General features: G+C 43.1%; 1 protein-coding gene across 6 annotated transcripts in view; it reads left to right on the top strand.

Annotated features, from left to right (window-relative positions):
- The window catches only part of OSBPL3 (oxysterol binding protein like 3), a 240,803-nt gene that overhangs the window by 164,148 nt on the left and 58,645 nt on the right, over positions 1-18,010 (top strand). For all 6 annotated transcript variants that reach the window (XM_056519828.1, XM_056519829.1, XM_056519830.1 and 3 more), the window contains 4 exons: positions 2,784-2,837; positions 3,015-3,128; positions 11,286-11,453; positions 16,397-16,523. In XM_056519828.1, coding sequence (XP_056375803.1) covers positions 2,784-2,837; positions 3,015-3,128; positions 11,286-11,453; positions 16,397-16,523 — 463 coding nt within the window. The remainder of the gene's footprint in view (positions 1-2,783; positions 2,838-3,014; positions 3,129-11,285; positions 11,454-16,396; positions 16,524-18,010) is intronic.

Here is an 18,010-nt window from a genome sequence, read left to right as displayed (position 1 = left end):
TAAAACCTATTATTATCATTATGTTACATAATATGCTCTTTAGACAAAGAACCAATGGCGTACTCCATTGATATCTGAGGTCCCAGAAAACGAGCTGCAGTATTTTTAATATGATGAGAACATGCATTGTACAATAACCTGACACGATCTGTAAAGTAAACCATCTTTATTTATTAATTCAAACTAATAATCAGATGTATAACATTTTAGTTACCTTTGTATAGTTCGTATACGGAATTAAAGGGAGTCTGTCAGGAATTCTATGCTGGCCATACCACAGGCAGCATGAAATCCCAACAGACTACCTTGTTATTGACAACAGCATTTTAGCCATTTTAGAGAAAAGCATAGTTTAACCCCTTAACGACATCGGACGTAAATGTATGTCATGGTACGGTGGTACTTAGAGCACCATGACGTACATTTACGTCATGTACATGACCTTGAGCACCGGACCGGTGCTCGCATCATACACGGCAGGTCCCGCCTCCTGTCAGCAGCCAGGGACCTGCCAGTAATGGTGGACATAAGCGATCGCGCTGATCTCTGTCCTTAACCCCTCAGATGCCGTGATCAATACAGATTGCGGCAGTGCGGCACTTAACATGGATGATCGGATTACCCACAGCGTTGCCGCGGGGATTCGATCATCCAGCATGGAAGCCCCTCAACGGCCTCCGGCCTTCTCCAGGGGTCTTCTGCTCTGGTCTGAGATCGAGCAGACCAGAGCAGAAGATCGCCGATAACACTGATCAGTGCTATGCCTGTGCATAGCACTGAACAGTATAAGCAATGAAATGATTGCTGTAAATAGTCCCCTATGGGGACATAAAAAGTGTAAACAACTAAAAGTTAAAAATTGTAAGAAAAGTAAAAAAAAAAAAAGTCAAAAATCCCATCTCCAATAAAAATGCAATTCGTCCCTTTTTCCCATTTTACCCCCAAAAAGCGTAACATTTTTTATTAACAAACATATTTGGTGTTGCCGCGTGTATAAATATCCGAACAATCAAAATATATTGTTAATTATCCCTTACAGGTAACAGCAAAAATGTAAAAAAAAAAGTCCAAGATTGCTGCTTTTTTGTCACATTTTATTCCCTAAAAAATTTATAAAAAGTAAAATATAAGCAAAGTGGTAGAATAAAAACTACAGATCATGGCGCAAAACATGAGCCCTCATACCGCCCTGTATACGGAAAAATTAGAGTTATAGGTGGTCAAAATAGAGCAATTTCAAACATACGAATTTTTTTTTTTAAATAGTTTGAGATTTTTATTTAAAGCGGTACAATTATAAAAAAGCATATAACATGGGTATCATTTTAATTGTATATTGACCCACAGAATAAAGAAACATGTAATTTTTATCGTAAAGTGTACAGCATGAAAACAAAACCTTAAAAAATTTGCTAATTTGCAATTTTCTTTTTAATTTCCCCACATAAATAATATGTGTTTGGTTGCACCGTACATTTTATGGTAAAATGAGTGATGTCATTATAAAGTAAAATTGGTGACGCAAAAAATAATCCCTCATATGGGTCTGTGGATGGAAATATAAAAGTTATGATCTTTAGAAGGCAAGGAGGAAAAAGAAAATGCAAAAATAAAATTGGCCTGGTCCTTAAAGGGGTACTCCGCCCCAGGACATCTTATCCCCTATCCAAAGGATAAGAGATAAGATGTCAGATCATGGGGGTCCCGCTGCTGGGGACCCCCGGGATCTCTGCTGCAGCACCCCGCTTTCATTACTGCACAGAGCAAACACACTCTGTGTGTAATGAAGGGTGATACAGGGGCCGGAGCATCATGACGTCACGGCCCGCCCCCTCAATGCAAATCTATGGGAGGGGGCCTGGTGGCCACAACACCCCCTCCCATAGACTTGTATTGAGGGGTGGGCCGTGACGTAACGAGGGGGCAGAGCGGTGACGTCACGATGCTCCGGCCCCTGTATTGCCCGTCATTACGCACAGAACAAGTTTGCTCTGTGCAGTAATGAAAGCGGGGTGCTGCAGCCGAGATCCCGGGGGTCCCTAGCAGCGGGACCCTCGCTATCTGACATCTTATCACCTATCCTTTGGATAGGGGATAAGATGTCTAGGGGTGGAGTACCCCTTTAAGGCCAAAATGGGCTGGGTCCTTAAGGGGTGAAAGGCAATCTATCAGCAGGTTAGGGCTTCCTAAACTAGCTAATAGGGGACACTGAGGGTGCTGGTCCGATTGGTGGCACCCCCACTCCTGTGGGCTTGAGGTGCAGTCATTTATTGTCTATAAATGCTGACAGAGATAGCAGAATACAGTATTCTATCTCGGTCTGAGGTAGCTCCTGTAGACAATAAATGAAGTGACAGTGCTCACACATGACTGCTCATTCAGGAAACTTAGGTCCACATTTCCAAAATTGCCTGAGGTTTCAGTTTGCGGGGGTCCGACCGCTGGGGCCCCCCGTGATCTCACGTATGGGGCCCCGGCGCTGCCTTCGGCAATCTCCGGCTCTGCCATAGCGATGAATTGAGGGGGCGTGTCGGCCGCCGCTTCGTGCGGTGGTCGACACCTGCTATCTGGCCAGCGAGCCGGGGCACCGTACAGGAGATCGTGCGGGGGCCCCAGCAGTCGGACCCCCCCGTGATCTGAAACTTTTCTCCTATCCTTAGGATAGGGGATACGTTTTTCAGCACTGGACTACCCCTTTAATCCTATAGTTGAAATGATGTTAGAATACACTTGTTATGTACATTATTGAGGTTATGCTTTAAATTGTGTTGCTTTTTTTTCAGAGGTACTTCTACTTGGACAAGGGAATCTTAAAGTATGCCAAGGGTCCGACTGAAGTAAGTTTGTGTGATTTGAATTATATAAATGTGTACCTAAAAAACAACGTTAATAAATGTCGAACATATAAATAAATGGTGGCGAGGATGCAAAATGGACTTAATACATTTTTATTTTTTTATAGTTTGTCATTTGTATTAGTTACATTTTTTTAAGTGGGATTTCTATCTTTTTAGATGGAGAAAGGTAAACTACATGGCTGCATTGATGTTGGACTTTCTGTGATGTCAGTGAAGAAATCAACTAAGTGCATTGATCTGGACACAGAAGAACATATATACCACCTCAAGGTAATCTAATTGACCAATGACTCTTATATAAAGACTATGTAACCAATTATACATTATATGTATGAAATATGTTGACAATCCGATGATTTGATAGGAATATTTTTTCGAGAAGCACTGTTTTAAAGAATCTGGAAAGCCACAGCCATCCATAAATATAGGCTGCATTCTCACCACGATTGGAGTGTCTACTGCACAGATACGATTTCAGAAGCTCAAATCGGCTGAAATCGTATCTGTGAACAGACATGTATGGGCCCATTAACTATTGTCAGATTTTTGACACTGGCAGACCACTATTTTCATTCCGTGTCAAAAACCGGCTCCCCTGAGAAAATGACCCGATCATAGTCACTAGCTGACTACGATCAGTTCCGCAGCCCCATATCCATACCTGTCCGTGCACGGATACGATTTCAGGTGATTTGAGCTTCTGAAATCGTATCTGTGCATCAGAAGTTGAAATCATGATGTGAACCCAGCCTTAGTGTTACATACAAGGCTACCCATCTTATACATCGATTAATCAGATCATCCCCAGAAAGTAATTATGTTTGCTAGCAGCTCACCTGTTTTGGTATATAGAAGGGTATTTTAAGTGAGAGCTGTGCATTGGGAGAGCGCTCTGCACAGTGTAACTGTGCATGCGCCAGTCCCTCGTTACACCTGGAAGTCGGGAGTAGCGAGACTTCTGAAAGAGGTACTTCCGGTTGTTGCAAGGGACCGGCGCATGGGCAGTTACACTGTGCAGAGAGCTCTCCCGATGCACAGCTCTCACGTCATCAGGACGCGAGAGCTGGGTAAAAACTTAAGCGCATGTGCTCTGCAGACAGAGCGCTGCACTCAGGGGGAAAATTAATATGCGAACAAGGGGGGTGGGCTAAGGCCCCTTCCTCCAGAACCCAAAGCAAGGCTGCCGGCGAGGGACCCGCCTTCAGAGCGCAAATGAAGGCCAAAATTACGGAACTTTAGCAGACGGCAATTTGGCAGCAAGAAAACCTAAAAAAGTAAGTGATCCATGTATGGACTCCTGTTCACCCACACTATAACCCAGTGTATTGGGTTTAGTGTGCGTGAACTGGCTGACAGTTATCCTTTTAAAGGGATTTTCCCACCAATAGCAATGATTACCTGTGTGCAGGAGAAGTGATGACTGTCTGACGGCTGGGTATCTCACCCCTGGCACCCCCAGCATGATAATGGTTGTTCTATTTAGCTCATTTGAATGGAGTGGTGGTTGGACATGCACACTGCTGCTCTATTCAACTCTATGGGCCTGGTGAAGATGGCTAAGTACATGGCTCGGCTATCTTAATCAGGGCCATAGAGTTGAATAGAGCAGCAACATTTCTTTTCTTTTTTTTTTAAACTTAAATTGCAACATTTCATTAAAAAAGTCAGTGCTCCTGAAAAAACTGAAATGAAGATTTTAAAGAGAACCTATCATCACTTCATGCTGCCTGAACTACAAGTTATTGGGGTTTTCCAAGGTGACATCTCCCCACCCCACCAGCCTCGATTGATAGCTCTCTTCCTGGGTATAGGGAGACATCTTTTAGTCAAAACCATTGTAGCAATGAAGCCACCTTGGACCTCACCGATAATTCTTGGTTTAGGCAGCATGAAAGTGAAAACAGATTCCCTTTTTAAAGCGTTACTGTCGTCAAAAACAACTTTTGGCATGTCGCACAGACATTTCAAAAGTTGTAGATTGCAGTGCAAATCTGTGCATAGGAATGTCGGATCTCTTGCTGGGGAGCAGTGTGCAATCCTGCCCTCTTCTTCGGCTTATAACTTACGATCACATCGGGTCTCAGAAGTGAGACCAGGTGCAATCAACAACTTTTGACATGTCTGACATGTCAAAAGTTGTTTTTAACAACCGTAGCACTTGAAGTTCTTTTTTTTTTTTTTTTCCTCCAGTACGGTTTTCTGGCTGCATATTACAGTAGCCCATAGTGATCAATGGGGCCTCCAAACACAGAATGTCAAAACCCTTAGAATCTCTTGTTGGCAGGTTAAAGACTAAGTGAGTATCATCATATTCCTTAGTCTGCATTTTTTCAACCACTTGTACAGTTTCTAAATTTCTATTTTTGATTTAGCCATATTTATCCAAAGCGGAATTTTCATGTTATGAGTCCAGCACACAAATTCAGACTTTTTTTTAACTTTTTTTTATGGTGGTTCTCTTGACAGAGTATACGATGCTTGGGAATATGGTCATTTCCTTTTCAGCTTAATGTATTGTAGGGATCGTTTTATCTTCATCAACATACTAGTTGAAATGTACCATCTTTTTATCAAATCTATCCTGACAACCATAATTTCTGTAATTCTTCTACAGCTTTTTTTTTTCTCCGGCTAGATTAGTCACAGTGAAGTTGGCATCTGTCAGCTAGCAGATGATTATGTTCACACATTAGTATGTGATTTCATTCACCGCCGCTCTCTGCTAGTAAACAAATGTATAAATTCTCTCAAATTATGAGCCTCCGCAGGTGGGAAAACCGCAACTTAGTCTTCCTGATTACCCTTCACCAAGCCCACCCAGATGGCTTTTGAGGACGATTGTAGCAATGAAAAATATGATTTGCTCTTTTCTAATGTACACAAAGGACTCAGAATTAAAAATACACTGGAACATTCAAGAAATAGACTGGCAGGATTATTCTGCACGGTTTGTCACACCTATAGATGTTTTTGGCTGGTTCTCTGCACAAACAAACTGTAATCTCCTTCGGATCAGTCAGTTAATAGATTTCTTTATAACATTTTATTTTCCACCCATATTAATGAAACTTATGCTTGGAAAAAAAGGGCAAAGCAATAGTTTTATCTTTCTTTGCTTAACAGTAGAACAGACCACAAAAAAAAAAAAAAATACTATGCAGGAAAAGATCCTGACTTTGGGACAGTCGTAGGACTTTGGCACTGAGGTTTGCAAACCTAAAGGAGGTTTTACCATAAAGATAAATAGGTCTAAAGCATTCAAATAAGTGTTTCTGAACATGTAGTGTATGAGCCCTTTTCTACACCGATCTTTGAGCATCTACTAAGATGGTCAGGCGTGCTCATTTTAACTGCATATTGCTCTTCTGTGTTTGCAAGCAAGGTGGATTGTGGGATAGTTTGTGCTCTGTTGCCTGGCAACAGCAGGGTCACAGTTCAGAGAAGAAACCAGGAAGTGATCAGATCCATGGTGAGAAGTAAAGTATATTACAGTAAAGGGATGTAGGTTATTTCACCTAAAAACAGCACATTTGTCCTCCTATACATATATATACTTGGTGCACATCTGATTTACCATCTTTGTTTCATGAGAAAACCCCTGTAGGAATGAGACATCCCGGGGCCTAACTCAGTTTGAGGCCCATTTCCTAGTCAACTAGCATCCACATCTTCTATAGACCTCTCTATTACCCAGGGACACTTTTGAGATCTTCCCCGCCTGTGAAGGACTGATGCAGCCTAAACTGTTGGCTGGTGTCCTTCTCTTCCTGCAGTGGAGTATTAGCAGCTGCAAGATGCAACTTCTGAACATTGCATCCGATTTGTCTCCCAATTATAAGGATCTTCCTTTGGCTCTATGAAGAGAATAGTCCCTCAAACCTTGGCCTTGTTCTATTTTGTAACAAGAGGACATGTTGAAGAAGAGGACACTCTATTGGCCTCTGTTGGGTAAAATTAGCCTAAAATACGGAAATACAAGCCTCAGAACCAGAGAGCTGTTTAAACCCTGGATTCAATAGGGTATGCACTCATCTCTCTCTCTTACGGAGTATCCCTTACAATACAGATTCCCTAGTTGAGAAGCTGTCTATAACAGAGAATGCTGGTATAGACGTGTTTGTATATGCCTTGATACTATTCCATTTCCCCTTCTGCGTATTTATAACTCCTACCTGCATCACCATTTTACAAGAACAAGTACACTTTGCATCCACAAATATCCTACAGAGCTTCTGTTGTGTCTGTATGAATCGAGATTTTCCTAGCTTGTGACGGAAAATATTAGTTATATGAAGACAGGAGGCGAGTATCTTATGCATTATTCTTTCTTTAATAATGCCCATAGCAGAACTATTCAGTAATCAATTCAAACAGAAAAAACTTCAACTCCCAGCAGTCCTAGGGCCACAGAAGCCACTCCTCGTCTGTAGCCACTATATAAGGACTGCCCATACATAGATCCTCCTCTTTCTTGATGCGAACCAGAACCGCACAGAAGATAACTCCACCCAGACATCCGCGACGAACAGCAGCCGTCGGTCATCCAGCCCGGAACAGCAGAAACCCGGAGCAAGGGAACTTCAGTTTCGTCCCAACGGGGACTATAGAGGAACCAAATAACAGGAACCAAACAGGTCATCCGAACTCAGGAAAACCGCCACTGTTTTCAATATCCTGCAAAGAGAACAAAGAATCGTAATAGGGTGGGTAGGGAGGGAAGATACTCGCCTCCTGTCTTCATATAACTAATATTTTCCGTCACAAGCTAGGAAAATCTCGATTTATATATCAGACAGGAGGCTCATATCTTATGCAAGTTCAAAGCTAACAACCAGCAATGACAGTAAGAACAATAACAATCAGAGTATTATAAGACGGACATAGACACGTGGTCCTCCGGCCTGAAGTAGAAATGGCGAAAGGTGGTCTCCGAAGACCAATCGGCCGCCATCAATAAGTCAGAGAGGGAGCCCCCTGATGTGACGATTTTCGTAGCCATAGCGCCCCTGGAAGAGTGAGCTCCAAACAGAGACACGTCTATACCTGCCATCTCCATGGCAGACCGCACCCAGCGAGCTAGAGTAGCGGAGGAAACTGGATGATGTGGTCTGACATATGAGACCAGGAGCTGAGAAAAATCCGGAGAGCGCAGATCCGCCGTCTGTGATTCGTACGCTTGCAAGCAACGAACCACGCAAAGCCGTGGATGCGCGGGAAAAAACGGGTAAAAAACCGAGTGAATACCTGTCTTGGTCCTACGGACCACCGAGAATTTGACTCCCTGAGGCGAAAATTGTCGCCTAGAGATATCCAAAGCTTTCACGTCCGAGACACGTTTGATGGATACCAAACAAAGAAGGACCGTCAGTTTATAAGACAAAAGTTTCAGGGAAAGGTCGTCATTGTCCACCCATGAGGCAAACATATCGAGCAACCTGGAGACATCCCAGGTCGATTGATACCTAGGCCGAGGGGGACGTTTAAATTTAATACCGCGTAAAAGTCTACAAACCAACGCGTGTTTGCCGATCGGCAAAGAGTCCACCGGGCAGTGATAAGCCGCAATAGCCGATCGATACACATTAATGGAGCTATAGGACTTGCCAGACTCAAAAGAATGTGCCAGGAAGTTTACTACTACAGACACAGGTGCATGTACGGGATCAACCTGCCGTTGATCACACCAACGAACCCAGAGTCTCCAGGCTGATCGATATGCCGATCTAGTCCCGGGGGCCCAGGCCAGGGCGAGGAGATCCCTAGCTGATCTTGAAAGGTCTTGATCCGTGTCCGGGATCCCGAAACCAACCACGCTAGGAGAGGCAGGTTGCCCTCCGTCACCAGGGGATGTAGGTTCCCGGCCGGGTTGGTGAGAAGGTGAGGAACTTGGGGTAACAGTCGGGGATAATCCACGATCATCCCCAAAAGAAGAGGGAACCATGGTTGTGTCGGCCACCAAGGTGTGATCAGCACAACCGTCGCCCTCTGGTTCGTCGTATGCAAGAGGACCCTGGGGATCAACTGGAAAGGAGGAAAGGCATAGTGGGTTCCCCTCGGCCAGAGGAGGCGGAGAGCGTCTACTGCAGACGCTTCCGGGTCCGGCCTCCAGCTGAAGAAACGAGGCAGTTGGTGGTTGAGACGAGAAGCGAAAAGATCCACGCCTAACGGGCCCCAAAGATGAAGCAACTGCAGAAAAATTGAACGGTCCAGGCGCCAGTCGCTGGAATCGAGAAGGTAGCGAGAATTCCAATCGGCCACCGTGTTGGAGACCCCTGGAATGTACTCCGCTACCGGGATAATGTTGCGAGCTAGGCAAAAGTGCCAAAATTCTTTGGCCAGGTCTGCCAGGATCTTGGATCTGGTACCCCCCAAGCGGTTGACGTACTGAACCGCCGCTACGTTGTCCATGCGTAATAACACACAACAGTTGGACGAACGAGGCATGAAGCTCTTGACGGCAAAGAAAGCCGCCAGAAGCTCCAATGCGTTGATATGCAGGTCGACTTCCGATGCGGACCAAGTCCCTCCTGTTAACACATAGAGTATACTTATCTTAGGTCTGCTATGAGCAGAAAGAAAGAGGAGGATCTATGTATGGGCAGTCCTTATATAGTGGCTACAGACGAGGAGTGGCTTCTGTGGCCCTAGGACTGCTGGGAGTTGAAGTTTTTTCTGTTTGAATTGATTACTGAATAGTTCTGCTATGGGCATTATTAAAGAAAGAATAATGCATAAGATATGAGCCTCCTGTCTGATATATAATTCTAATTTATTGGCACAAATTCTCCATTGGTGATGAGGGCGAGGTGTTCGTTGACCCTTTAAATTTTGCTCAGTAGGTATTCGAAGTTGTATAGATATACTTCTGGTAGACCCTCCATCCTACCACTAGAACTTACTAATATCACACTACTCCCCATCACGTACTATTTAGAACTTATGTTTTTTAAAATAATATAACAGAAAAGCGATCCTGTACACTCACCGCATAGTCTTTGTAATTAGTCTAGGAGGCTCAAGGTCCGGGAGATGTCCATGGATGGAACCAAAGCATTCGGAGGCAACGCCAATGGTTTCACACGGTATTCCATGCTTCTTCCGGCCGCCTGAGGCACTTTACACTGCATACATTGCACCCCGCAGGTGTTTTGAAGTTATTGGCTGAATGGAGGATCGCGGCTTAGTACACACTCAGTTATGAATACGTTGTTTTGGTTTCCATATATGGTGTGCCTCTCCCTTTCTGCTTCATTAGTGGCATTATGTTTTTTTTTACTTATGTTACTACTTATTCTATTTTAGAAAATGAGATACACATTTTTATAGGGATTTCATGCTGTTTTCATTGAAAACTACCGACTTTATAAAGAAATGGAAGATATATCCCTTTTCCTGAAACAAATTAATCTGTTCTTTTCTCCTAGTAACCCACATGAGGATTGCTTGATCCTCTCGGATACATCCAAAGCCTATTTACATAGGATACATGAAATCTACAAAGATATTTTCGGTCAGACATGAAGAATTGTTAGCCACAGTATTTATAAAGCACTCCTCAGAAGACAACAGGGTCCTTTGGTTAAACACTTTAATAGCTGCAGGTATCTTCTTCAGGGACAGAACTTCTCGTAATCAGTTTTACTTTACACAGAAACATTATTTTGAGTTGGGGAACCCATCTGAAAGAGGTACTCTGGTACTTAGGGTGGTCCAACCGCCGATACCCCCTGCGATCTCCTGCCTGGCGCCCCCGGCTCTTCCCATGCACTGAGCGGGCACTGCTCCGTACTCAGAGCTGTGTCGACCACTGCACAAAGCGGTCCATGCATCTCTATGGGAGAGCAGGAGATACACTGCACTATATCTCCAGCTCTCCCATAGAGATGCGAGGAGGTGGTGTGTCTGACCACCACTTTGTGCTGTGGTCGACATAGCTCTTTGCATAGAGCGGTGCCTGCCAGCCAGGGTGCCAGGCAGGAGAATCATGGGGGATCCCAGTGGCACAAAGCGGTCCATGCATTTCTGTGGTAGAGCAGGAGATACACATGCGCTGTATCTCTAGCTCTCCCATAGAGACGCTTGGAGGCGGTGTGTCGGGCCACCGCTTTGTGCTGTGGTCGACACAGCTCTGTGCATAGAGTGGCGCCTGCTCAGTGCATGGGGAGAGCCAGGGAGCTGGACAGGAGAATCATAGGGGTCCCATGGGTCAGACCACCCAAACCAGTACTGCTCTTCATGTTCACACACACTGCAGCTTTTCCTGGAAAGTTCCCTAAAATGACAGGTACGCTTTAAGGGTGATTACCCTTACTACTCTTAAAGAGCTTTTACCCAACTATCTCAGACCCTGAAACTAAAAGTCTGAAATTGTATTCAGCAATATGACCCCTGGACTTCCTCTTAACTATTTTTCATGGTTTTCCACAGGTTAAACTTCCAGAGATCTTTGATGACTGGGTGTTGAAGCTCCGCGACCACCGTCTTTACCGTCAGAATGAAATTTCTGTGTTTCCTCATGATATAAATACTCAGTTTTTCCCACTTCTCTCAACCACAGAATCAGCTTCAAGTTTTGAGCCCCTTGCCTCTCCACAGGTATTTAAATGAATACATTCATCTTTAACAATGTGGTTAGTTTTTTCCTTTTTTTTTTTATTTTTTTTTTTATTGCTTGTCTGTTTTTTAAGTAGTATTTTATCCTATATTTACAGATTGTCCCATGTATGTCTGTCTACTAGCTGGTGTGCACACAAGGGATGGTTTGACCAGATAAGGGTTAAAAGTCCCATTCACAGGCTTACCTTTAGTTTGATGAACTTTTACTTGTGAACCGAGCAATTTATATTTTTTTTATGTAAAAAAGCAAAGTGCCTAAAGGGCAGGGTCAATCATGTAAAGTATCCAGGATTTCAATCCTCTACTGCTGCATGACTCCTCCTTCCACATTTGATTGACAGGTTCTGTGCTGTAGGGGATTGAAAAGCTGGGCACTTGAGACAATCGGTCCTGCCACGTGGGCACCTTCTGTTTATTTGCCTATATAAAGAAACACAAACAGAAGTTCCTGTAATCTGATGGTATGTCTGTGAAGATGCTTTAACTCCTATGTATCAGTGGGATTAGTTATCCTATATGAAACCATCTGTCTTGCAGATATGAAACTTTTTAATACCTTACAAAATTAATACAAAACAAAAGTGTCAGGCTTTCAGAACAACTTAGGTTTCTTCTTCAGACATGGTATAATGTCCTTCTAACCCTTAGTTGGTTTGGAAGTCTAAAGAGGAACCAGAAGTTGATTTGAAAGCTCACTATGTAACATTATTTAACTTATTATTTTTTTAACCATTAAAAGGTAGCTTATCTGCAAGACTGTGACTGTCTCTCTTAAACCCAGGGCTGTGGAGTCGGTAGATAAATGTTCCGACTCCTCAGATTTTGTACTTCCGACTCCTACTCTCCGACTCCTCTGTATTAATATGCAAATGTATTTTATACATTCCTTGAAGGAAAGAAAGGCAGCATACATGTCACAAAGATATCAGTGACTACAGCACTGATGGGACACAGTCAAGAGAATACACAATGATATAAGTGGCTTACAGGCAGAGCCGGACTGGAATCAAAAATAGGACCGGGCATTCTAGAATAAGCAGCCCATTTTTTTGGTGGAGGTCCAAATCCTGGGACCCCCACCAATAACCTTGGTTCAAGTGGCTCTCCAGCTATTGTAAAGCTAAGACTCCCATCATGTCTGTAGAATATGTATTTGAAGAGAAAAGTGAGGACCGGCGGGGGGTGCCTAGTGTGTTACCGCAAATAAAGAAGGAATGATGAAGTAGAGGCAGGTGGGCACATTTTGCCCGTAGGTAATGGGTGCTCACCTGGAGCGAGTGGAAAACTCGTGTATCAACCCACCAAGCGGGGTAACAATGCTGGAGACAGCTGCCGAGCCAAGGGTTCAGGAAAGGGCTTGCCAAACCTGGAGAAAGTACCATGGAATTATGCAAAAAAAAATCCTGTGGTTTCCAGCGTGGAAAAGAAGGATCGGACCAGAGAAGTGATGTGGAACAAAGCTGGACCTCTTTATTGAGAATATAGCAAATTAAACAGGATAACGCGTTTTGGGGGACAACGCCCCCTTCTTCAGATCATTGATAGTGCTATACGGTACATACAGGGTTTAAATACAGTTACATTTGGCACCAAAATAAAAGGGGGAGGGGCCAAACTACAATGTAGTGAATGAAGCGTCACTTGCAGAAAAAACAAATAATCGACATAAGCATGAATAAAGACAAGTAGAATCAACATGAGAATACAATCCAGGTGGTGACATGCAGGAATGACATGCCAGTGTAGTACAAAAGTGTTGGACAGATTATTGGTAGCCGGGGACCTCCATGGTGCATCCGGACCGTGGGCTGAAGTAGTTGTCTCTAAGGAAGCATCGTTAAGGTAGTGGCGGCCGTGTCTGAGAGCAATGGTGCCTTGTCATAGAGACTTTTGGTTGTTTTAGAACAAAAACAAAGCTTCTTTATATGAACCAAAAACTAAATCTGTAAAACCTAGAAATGGTTTATATTAATCTTGAAATGTAGTTATAGTCTTAGCAAATGCAAATCAATTCAATGTAGAGTTCTAAGGAAGAGAATGGCCTCTGCCAGATCCTCTTTCATAGAGGCTCTTAAGTCAGACTTTATTATTTTTAGGGCTGAAAATAATTTTTCGACACTGACTTGGGTGGGTGGCATTGCAGTAACTATTTAGTAGGAGGCAGTCGGTGCATTGTTTGCCGACTCCGACTCCAGGTACCCAAAATTTCCTCTGACTTCTCGACTCCACAGCACTGCTTAAACCATAAACTTTTTTCACTGTACCATACCTTATCCTTATTGTGCTAATTTTTTGTTGTCGTTTTTTTTTTTTTTTTTTACAATTTTTAACATTTTTTGATTCTCATTCAGCCATTATCAGGCTATAAGCACCATGACAAATATAACAGAACTTCACAGCTGCCTGTAAACACTGCATCCAAGTGGCAATATGTAACTAAATCTTGTTAAATTTATATGGTCCCTACCTAGCTTAAATAGTTACCTCCAGATACGCCTACCTACCTTATAAATACTCTAAGAACAGGTTTTATCTTTGTAATAACTTGTTTTAATATCAATTTTTTTTTAGTTTTATATTTGTATTCAAGTGTGCCAAGTCTTTTCTACAACCTCCAGTTTTCTGAAGAACACTCTCTACTTGCTCTGTATGATATTTATAAGCATATGTGCTAAACATAGCCTACCAGTGAGCCAGATATTTTGGAATAAATACATGCATATTTCATAGGAGGTCAGACACTTACTGGTCTGATATTAATGGCCTATCCTTAAGGCCCCTCAGACGTGTGTCAGCTGAGCTGTGTGTCCTTGTGTATGCGGGGATTTCATATCTTATGTATATGGACTTTCATCCAAAGCTCCTTTATCATGCCAAACATGGAAAAACCCAAGTTTATAAGTTTAGGAGAATATAATATGTCTGTAATATAGTTAACAATGCTTATATATTGCAGCTTAGGCTATTATTTACTAATAATAATGTAGAGGCTCTTAAATATCCCTTTATGGAATGCATGCAGGTGGTCCCCCATCTTATTTCCTATTTTCCCTCTAATTAAAACCTACAATTCTCATGATGCCTCTGGCTTTGCAGAAACAGAGGGTTGAAGTTTTTTCACTGACCTTGAGTCTTAAAGGGAACCTGCTATCAAATTTTACCATAAATAATGCGTGACAAATATGGTAACATTTTCTTCCTTACTATTCCCGAGAGACGTTCCTGCCCACAGACATAGTGAAGATATATAGTTTGAAAGTGTCCCCTGCTAGCCCAGTAAGTTGTCCCCTGGGCGGGAAGCTATACTTACCTAGTCCTTTCTCCTCCAGCTGTAATCATGCCCCCTCAGCGTGGATAACGGCACACAACATATCTCTGCTCCCTAAGCAGACAGCCAGAGCAGAACGATGACACTAGTGGTGCCAGGGCTGTCAATCATGCCGAGGGGGTTGCGATTACAGCCGGGGCAGATGAGACTAGGTGAGTATAGCTCCCTACTCAAGGGACTTCTTTAGGGCCAGCGGGCACTTTCAAACTATATATCTTCACCATGTCTGTGGGCAGAAATGTCTCCCAGGGAGGTCAAGGAAGAAACTTTTACCAAATATAAGGTGTTGCCACGCATTATATATGGTAAAATCTGATGACACGTTCCTTTAAGTGCCGGAAGAGATCTGTGATCTAGAACTGTCCCCTAACTTGCACTGTAGAAAAGTGGTTTCCAAACTGTCGACCTCCAGATATTGCAAACATACATTCTGGGAGTTGTCCACAGTTCGGAGACTTAGGCTGTAGACTATCATGTGAGATGCAGCTTCAACCTGTGACCTTATGAGGGATTTCCACCAGTCAGCTGTTACACATAGGTGATTGATGTCAGGCTTCATCTATTAGAATTCACTGTAGAAACTGCATAGAGCACACAGCAGATAGAGACAGGCAGTATGACTCGGGCAAGCTGTATAACTCTGCAGCTAATCATTGTATGGACTCTCCCGCTATATACCTATTATATAAAATATGTTCAGCTGTGCTGTGCGCATGAAGAGACATACAAAAAAAAACAAGAAAAGCTGAGTGTAGGGGGGTCTGAGAGCTGCCAGAAGAGATCTGATAGACCAGTGGTCTTCAACCAGCGGACCTCCAGATGTTGCAAAACTACAACTCCCAGCATGCCCGGACAGCCAACGGCTGTCCGGGCATGCTGGGAGTTGTATTTTTGCAACATCTGGAGGTCCGCAGGTTGAAGACCACTGTGATAGACAATGATGTATTCTTGTAGTTTACAGGAAGTCAATTAGACAGGAGACTATGTTTTGCATTGGTTGTCACACCGGTGATCACATGACTTAGCTTCACATTGCAGCTTACACTATGATTACAGCGGATCATAGGGGCATCAACAGTAACACCTGAAATAAAACACTAGTCTAGAGATGAGCGAATTTACAGTAATTTCGATTCGTCACGAACTTCTCGGCTCGGCAGTTGATGCTTATCCTGCATAAATTAGTTCAGCTTTCAGGTGCTCCGGTGGGCTGGAAAAGGTGGATACATTCCTAGGAAAGAGTCTCCTAGGACTGTATCCACCTTTTCCAGCCAACGGGAGCACCTGAAAGCTGAATTCATTTATGCAGGATAAGCCATCAACTGCCGAGCCGAGAAGTTCGTGACGAATCGAATTTACTGTAAATTCGCTCATCCCTACACTAGTCGCATGGAAACACGGTGTCCTTACTGGACATGCCCTTTTAAGAACTCCAGCAATAATAGATTAAATATGCATGTACGATTTATAATTCATGATGCCTTTTATCAGTTGTCCTGAATGTGCAATGTAATGAACAGATATTGGGAATATGCTGCTCTTGCCAACCTCATAAACAGTGCATTAACAAGTGATTTCTTGCTTACTATCACAGGAAACTCCATTCACAAGGCAGAATTCACTGAAGCTGGCAGGCGGCCTAAACTTTTCCTGTTTGAATAATGACAGCAGAGTCCCAGCCTGGCTCCAGTCTAATGATGATATGGATAAATGTGCGAAAGGTACCTTAATACATTGCGGCCATTTGTGGCGCCTTCACAATAAAGCGCCATGAATAATTCATATGATTTATAATGCTGGGGTTATTTTTCCCATGGACCGCTTTTGTTTTTAGAAGCTGCCTCTGCAGCACTTCTCCACGCTTCATTGTATTACCATTGCTAAGTGTTTATGTATTGTATAACAGATGGAGTAGAATTAATTGCGGAGACCAAGACGTCATAGCATTTATTTCTTTATGCTTTAATATGCAGTATTTATTTGGCAAGTGGCTCTGAATGTCCTGAATGAATCAGAAGTTACAAGATTGTTATCTTTGGACACCATGTTCTTCTATTACCTGCCATCTGTGAGGCTGAGTTATTGCCACCATCTTCCAATTCTTAGCCCCCAACATCCTATCCCCTCGGACGTACAGTCAGATCCATAAATATTGGGACATTGACACAATTCTAAAAATGTTGGCTCTATACACCACCACAATGGATTTGAAATGAAACAAACAAGATGTGCTTTAACTGCCGACTGTCAGCTTTAATTCGAGGGTATTTACATCCAAATCAGGTGAACGATGTAGGAATTACAACAGTTTGCATATGTGCCTCCCACTTGTTAAGGGACCAAAAGTAATGGGACAATTGGCTTCTCAGCTGTTATTCCCTCATTATCCCAATTACAATGAGCAGATAAAAGGTCCAGAGTTCATTTCAAGTGTGCTATTTGCATTTGGAATCCATTGCTGTCAACTCTCAAGATGAGATCCAAAGAGCTATCCGTGAAGCAAGCCATCATTAGGCTGAAAAAACAAAACAAACCCATCAGAGAGAAAGCATTAGGCGTGGCGAAAACAGTTTTGAAAATTCTTAAAAAGAAGGAACGCACCAGTGAGCGACTCATCAACCACTCAGCAACACCAAAAGGCCCGAAAGACCAAGGAAAACAATTGTGGTGGATGAGTGAAGAAATCTTTCCCTGGTGAAGAAAACCCCCTTCACAACAGTTGGCCAGATGAAGAACACTCTCCAGGAGGTAGGTGTATAAGTGTCAAAGTCAACAATCAAGAGAAGACTTCACCAGAGTGAATACAGAGGGTTCACCACAAGATGGAAACCATTGGTGAGCCTCAAAAACAGGAAGGCCAGATTAGAGTTTACCAAATGCCATCTAAAAAAGCCTTCACAGTTCTGGAACAACATCCTATGGACAGATGAGACCAAGATCAACTTGTACCAGAGTGATGGGAAGAGAAGAGTATGGAGAAGGAAAGGAACATGATCCTAAGTATACACCTCATCAGTGAAGCATGGTGGTGGTAGTGTCATGGCATAGTGGGCATGTATGGCTGCCAATGGAACTGGTTGTTTTGTATTCTTTGATGATGTGACTGCTGACAAAAGCAGCAGGATGAATTCTGAAATGTTTCGGGCAATATTATCTACTCATATCCAGCAAAATGCTTCAGAACTTATTGGACGGCGCTTCACAGTGC

Source organism: Hyla sarda, chromosome 5 (assembly GCF_029499605.1).
Source record: "Hyla sarda isolate aHylSar1 chromosome 5, aHylSar1.hap1, whole genome shotgun sequence".
NCBI classification, from domain to species: domain Eukaryota; kingdom Metazoa; phylum Chordata; class Amphibia; order Anura; family Hylidae; genus Hyla; species Hyla sarda.
This window is presented reverse-complemented; position numbering and strand designations above follow the sequence as displayed.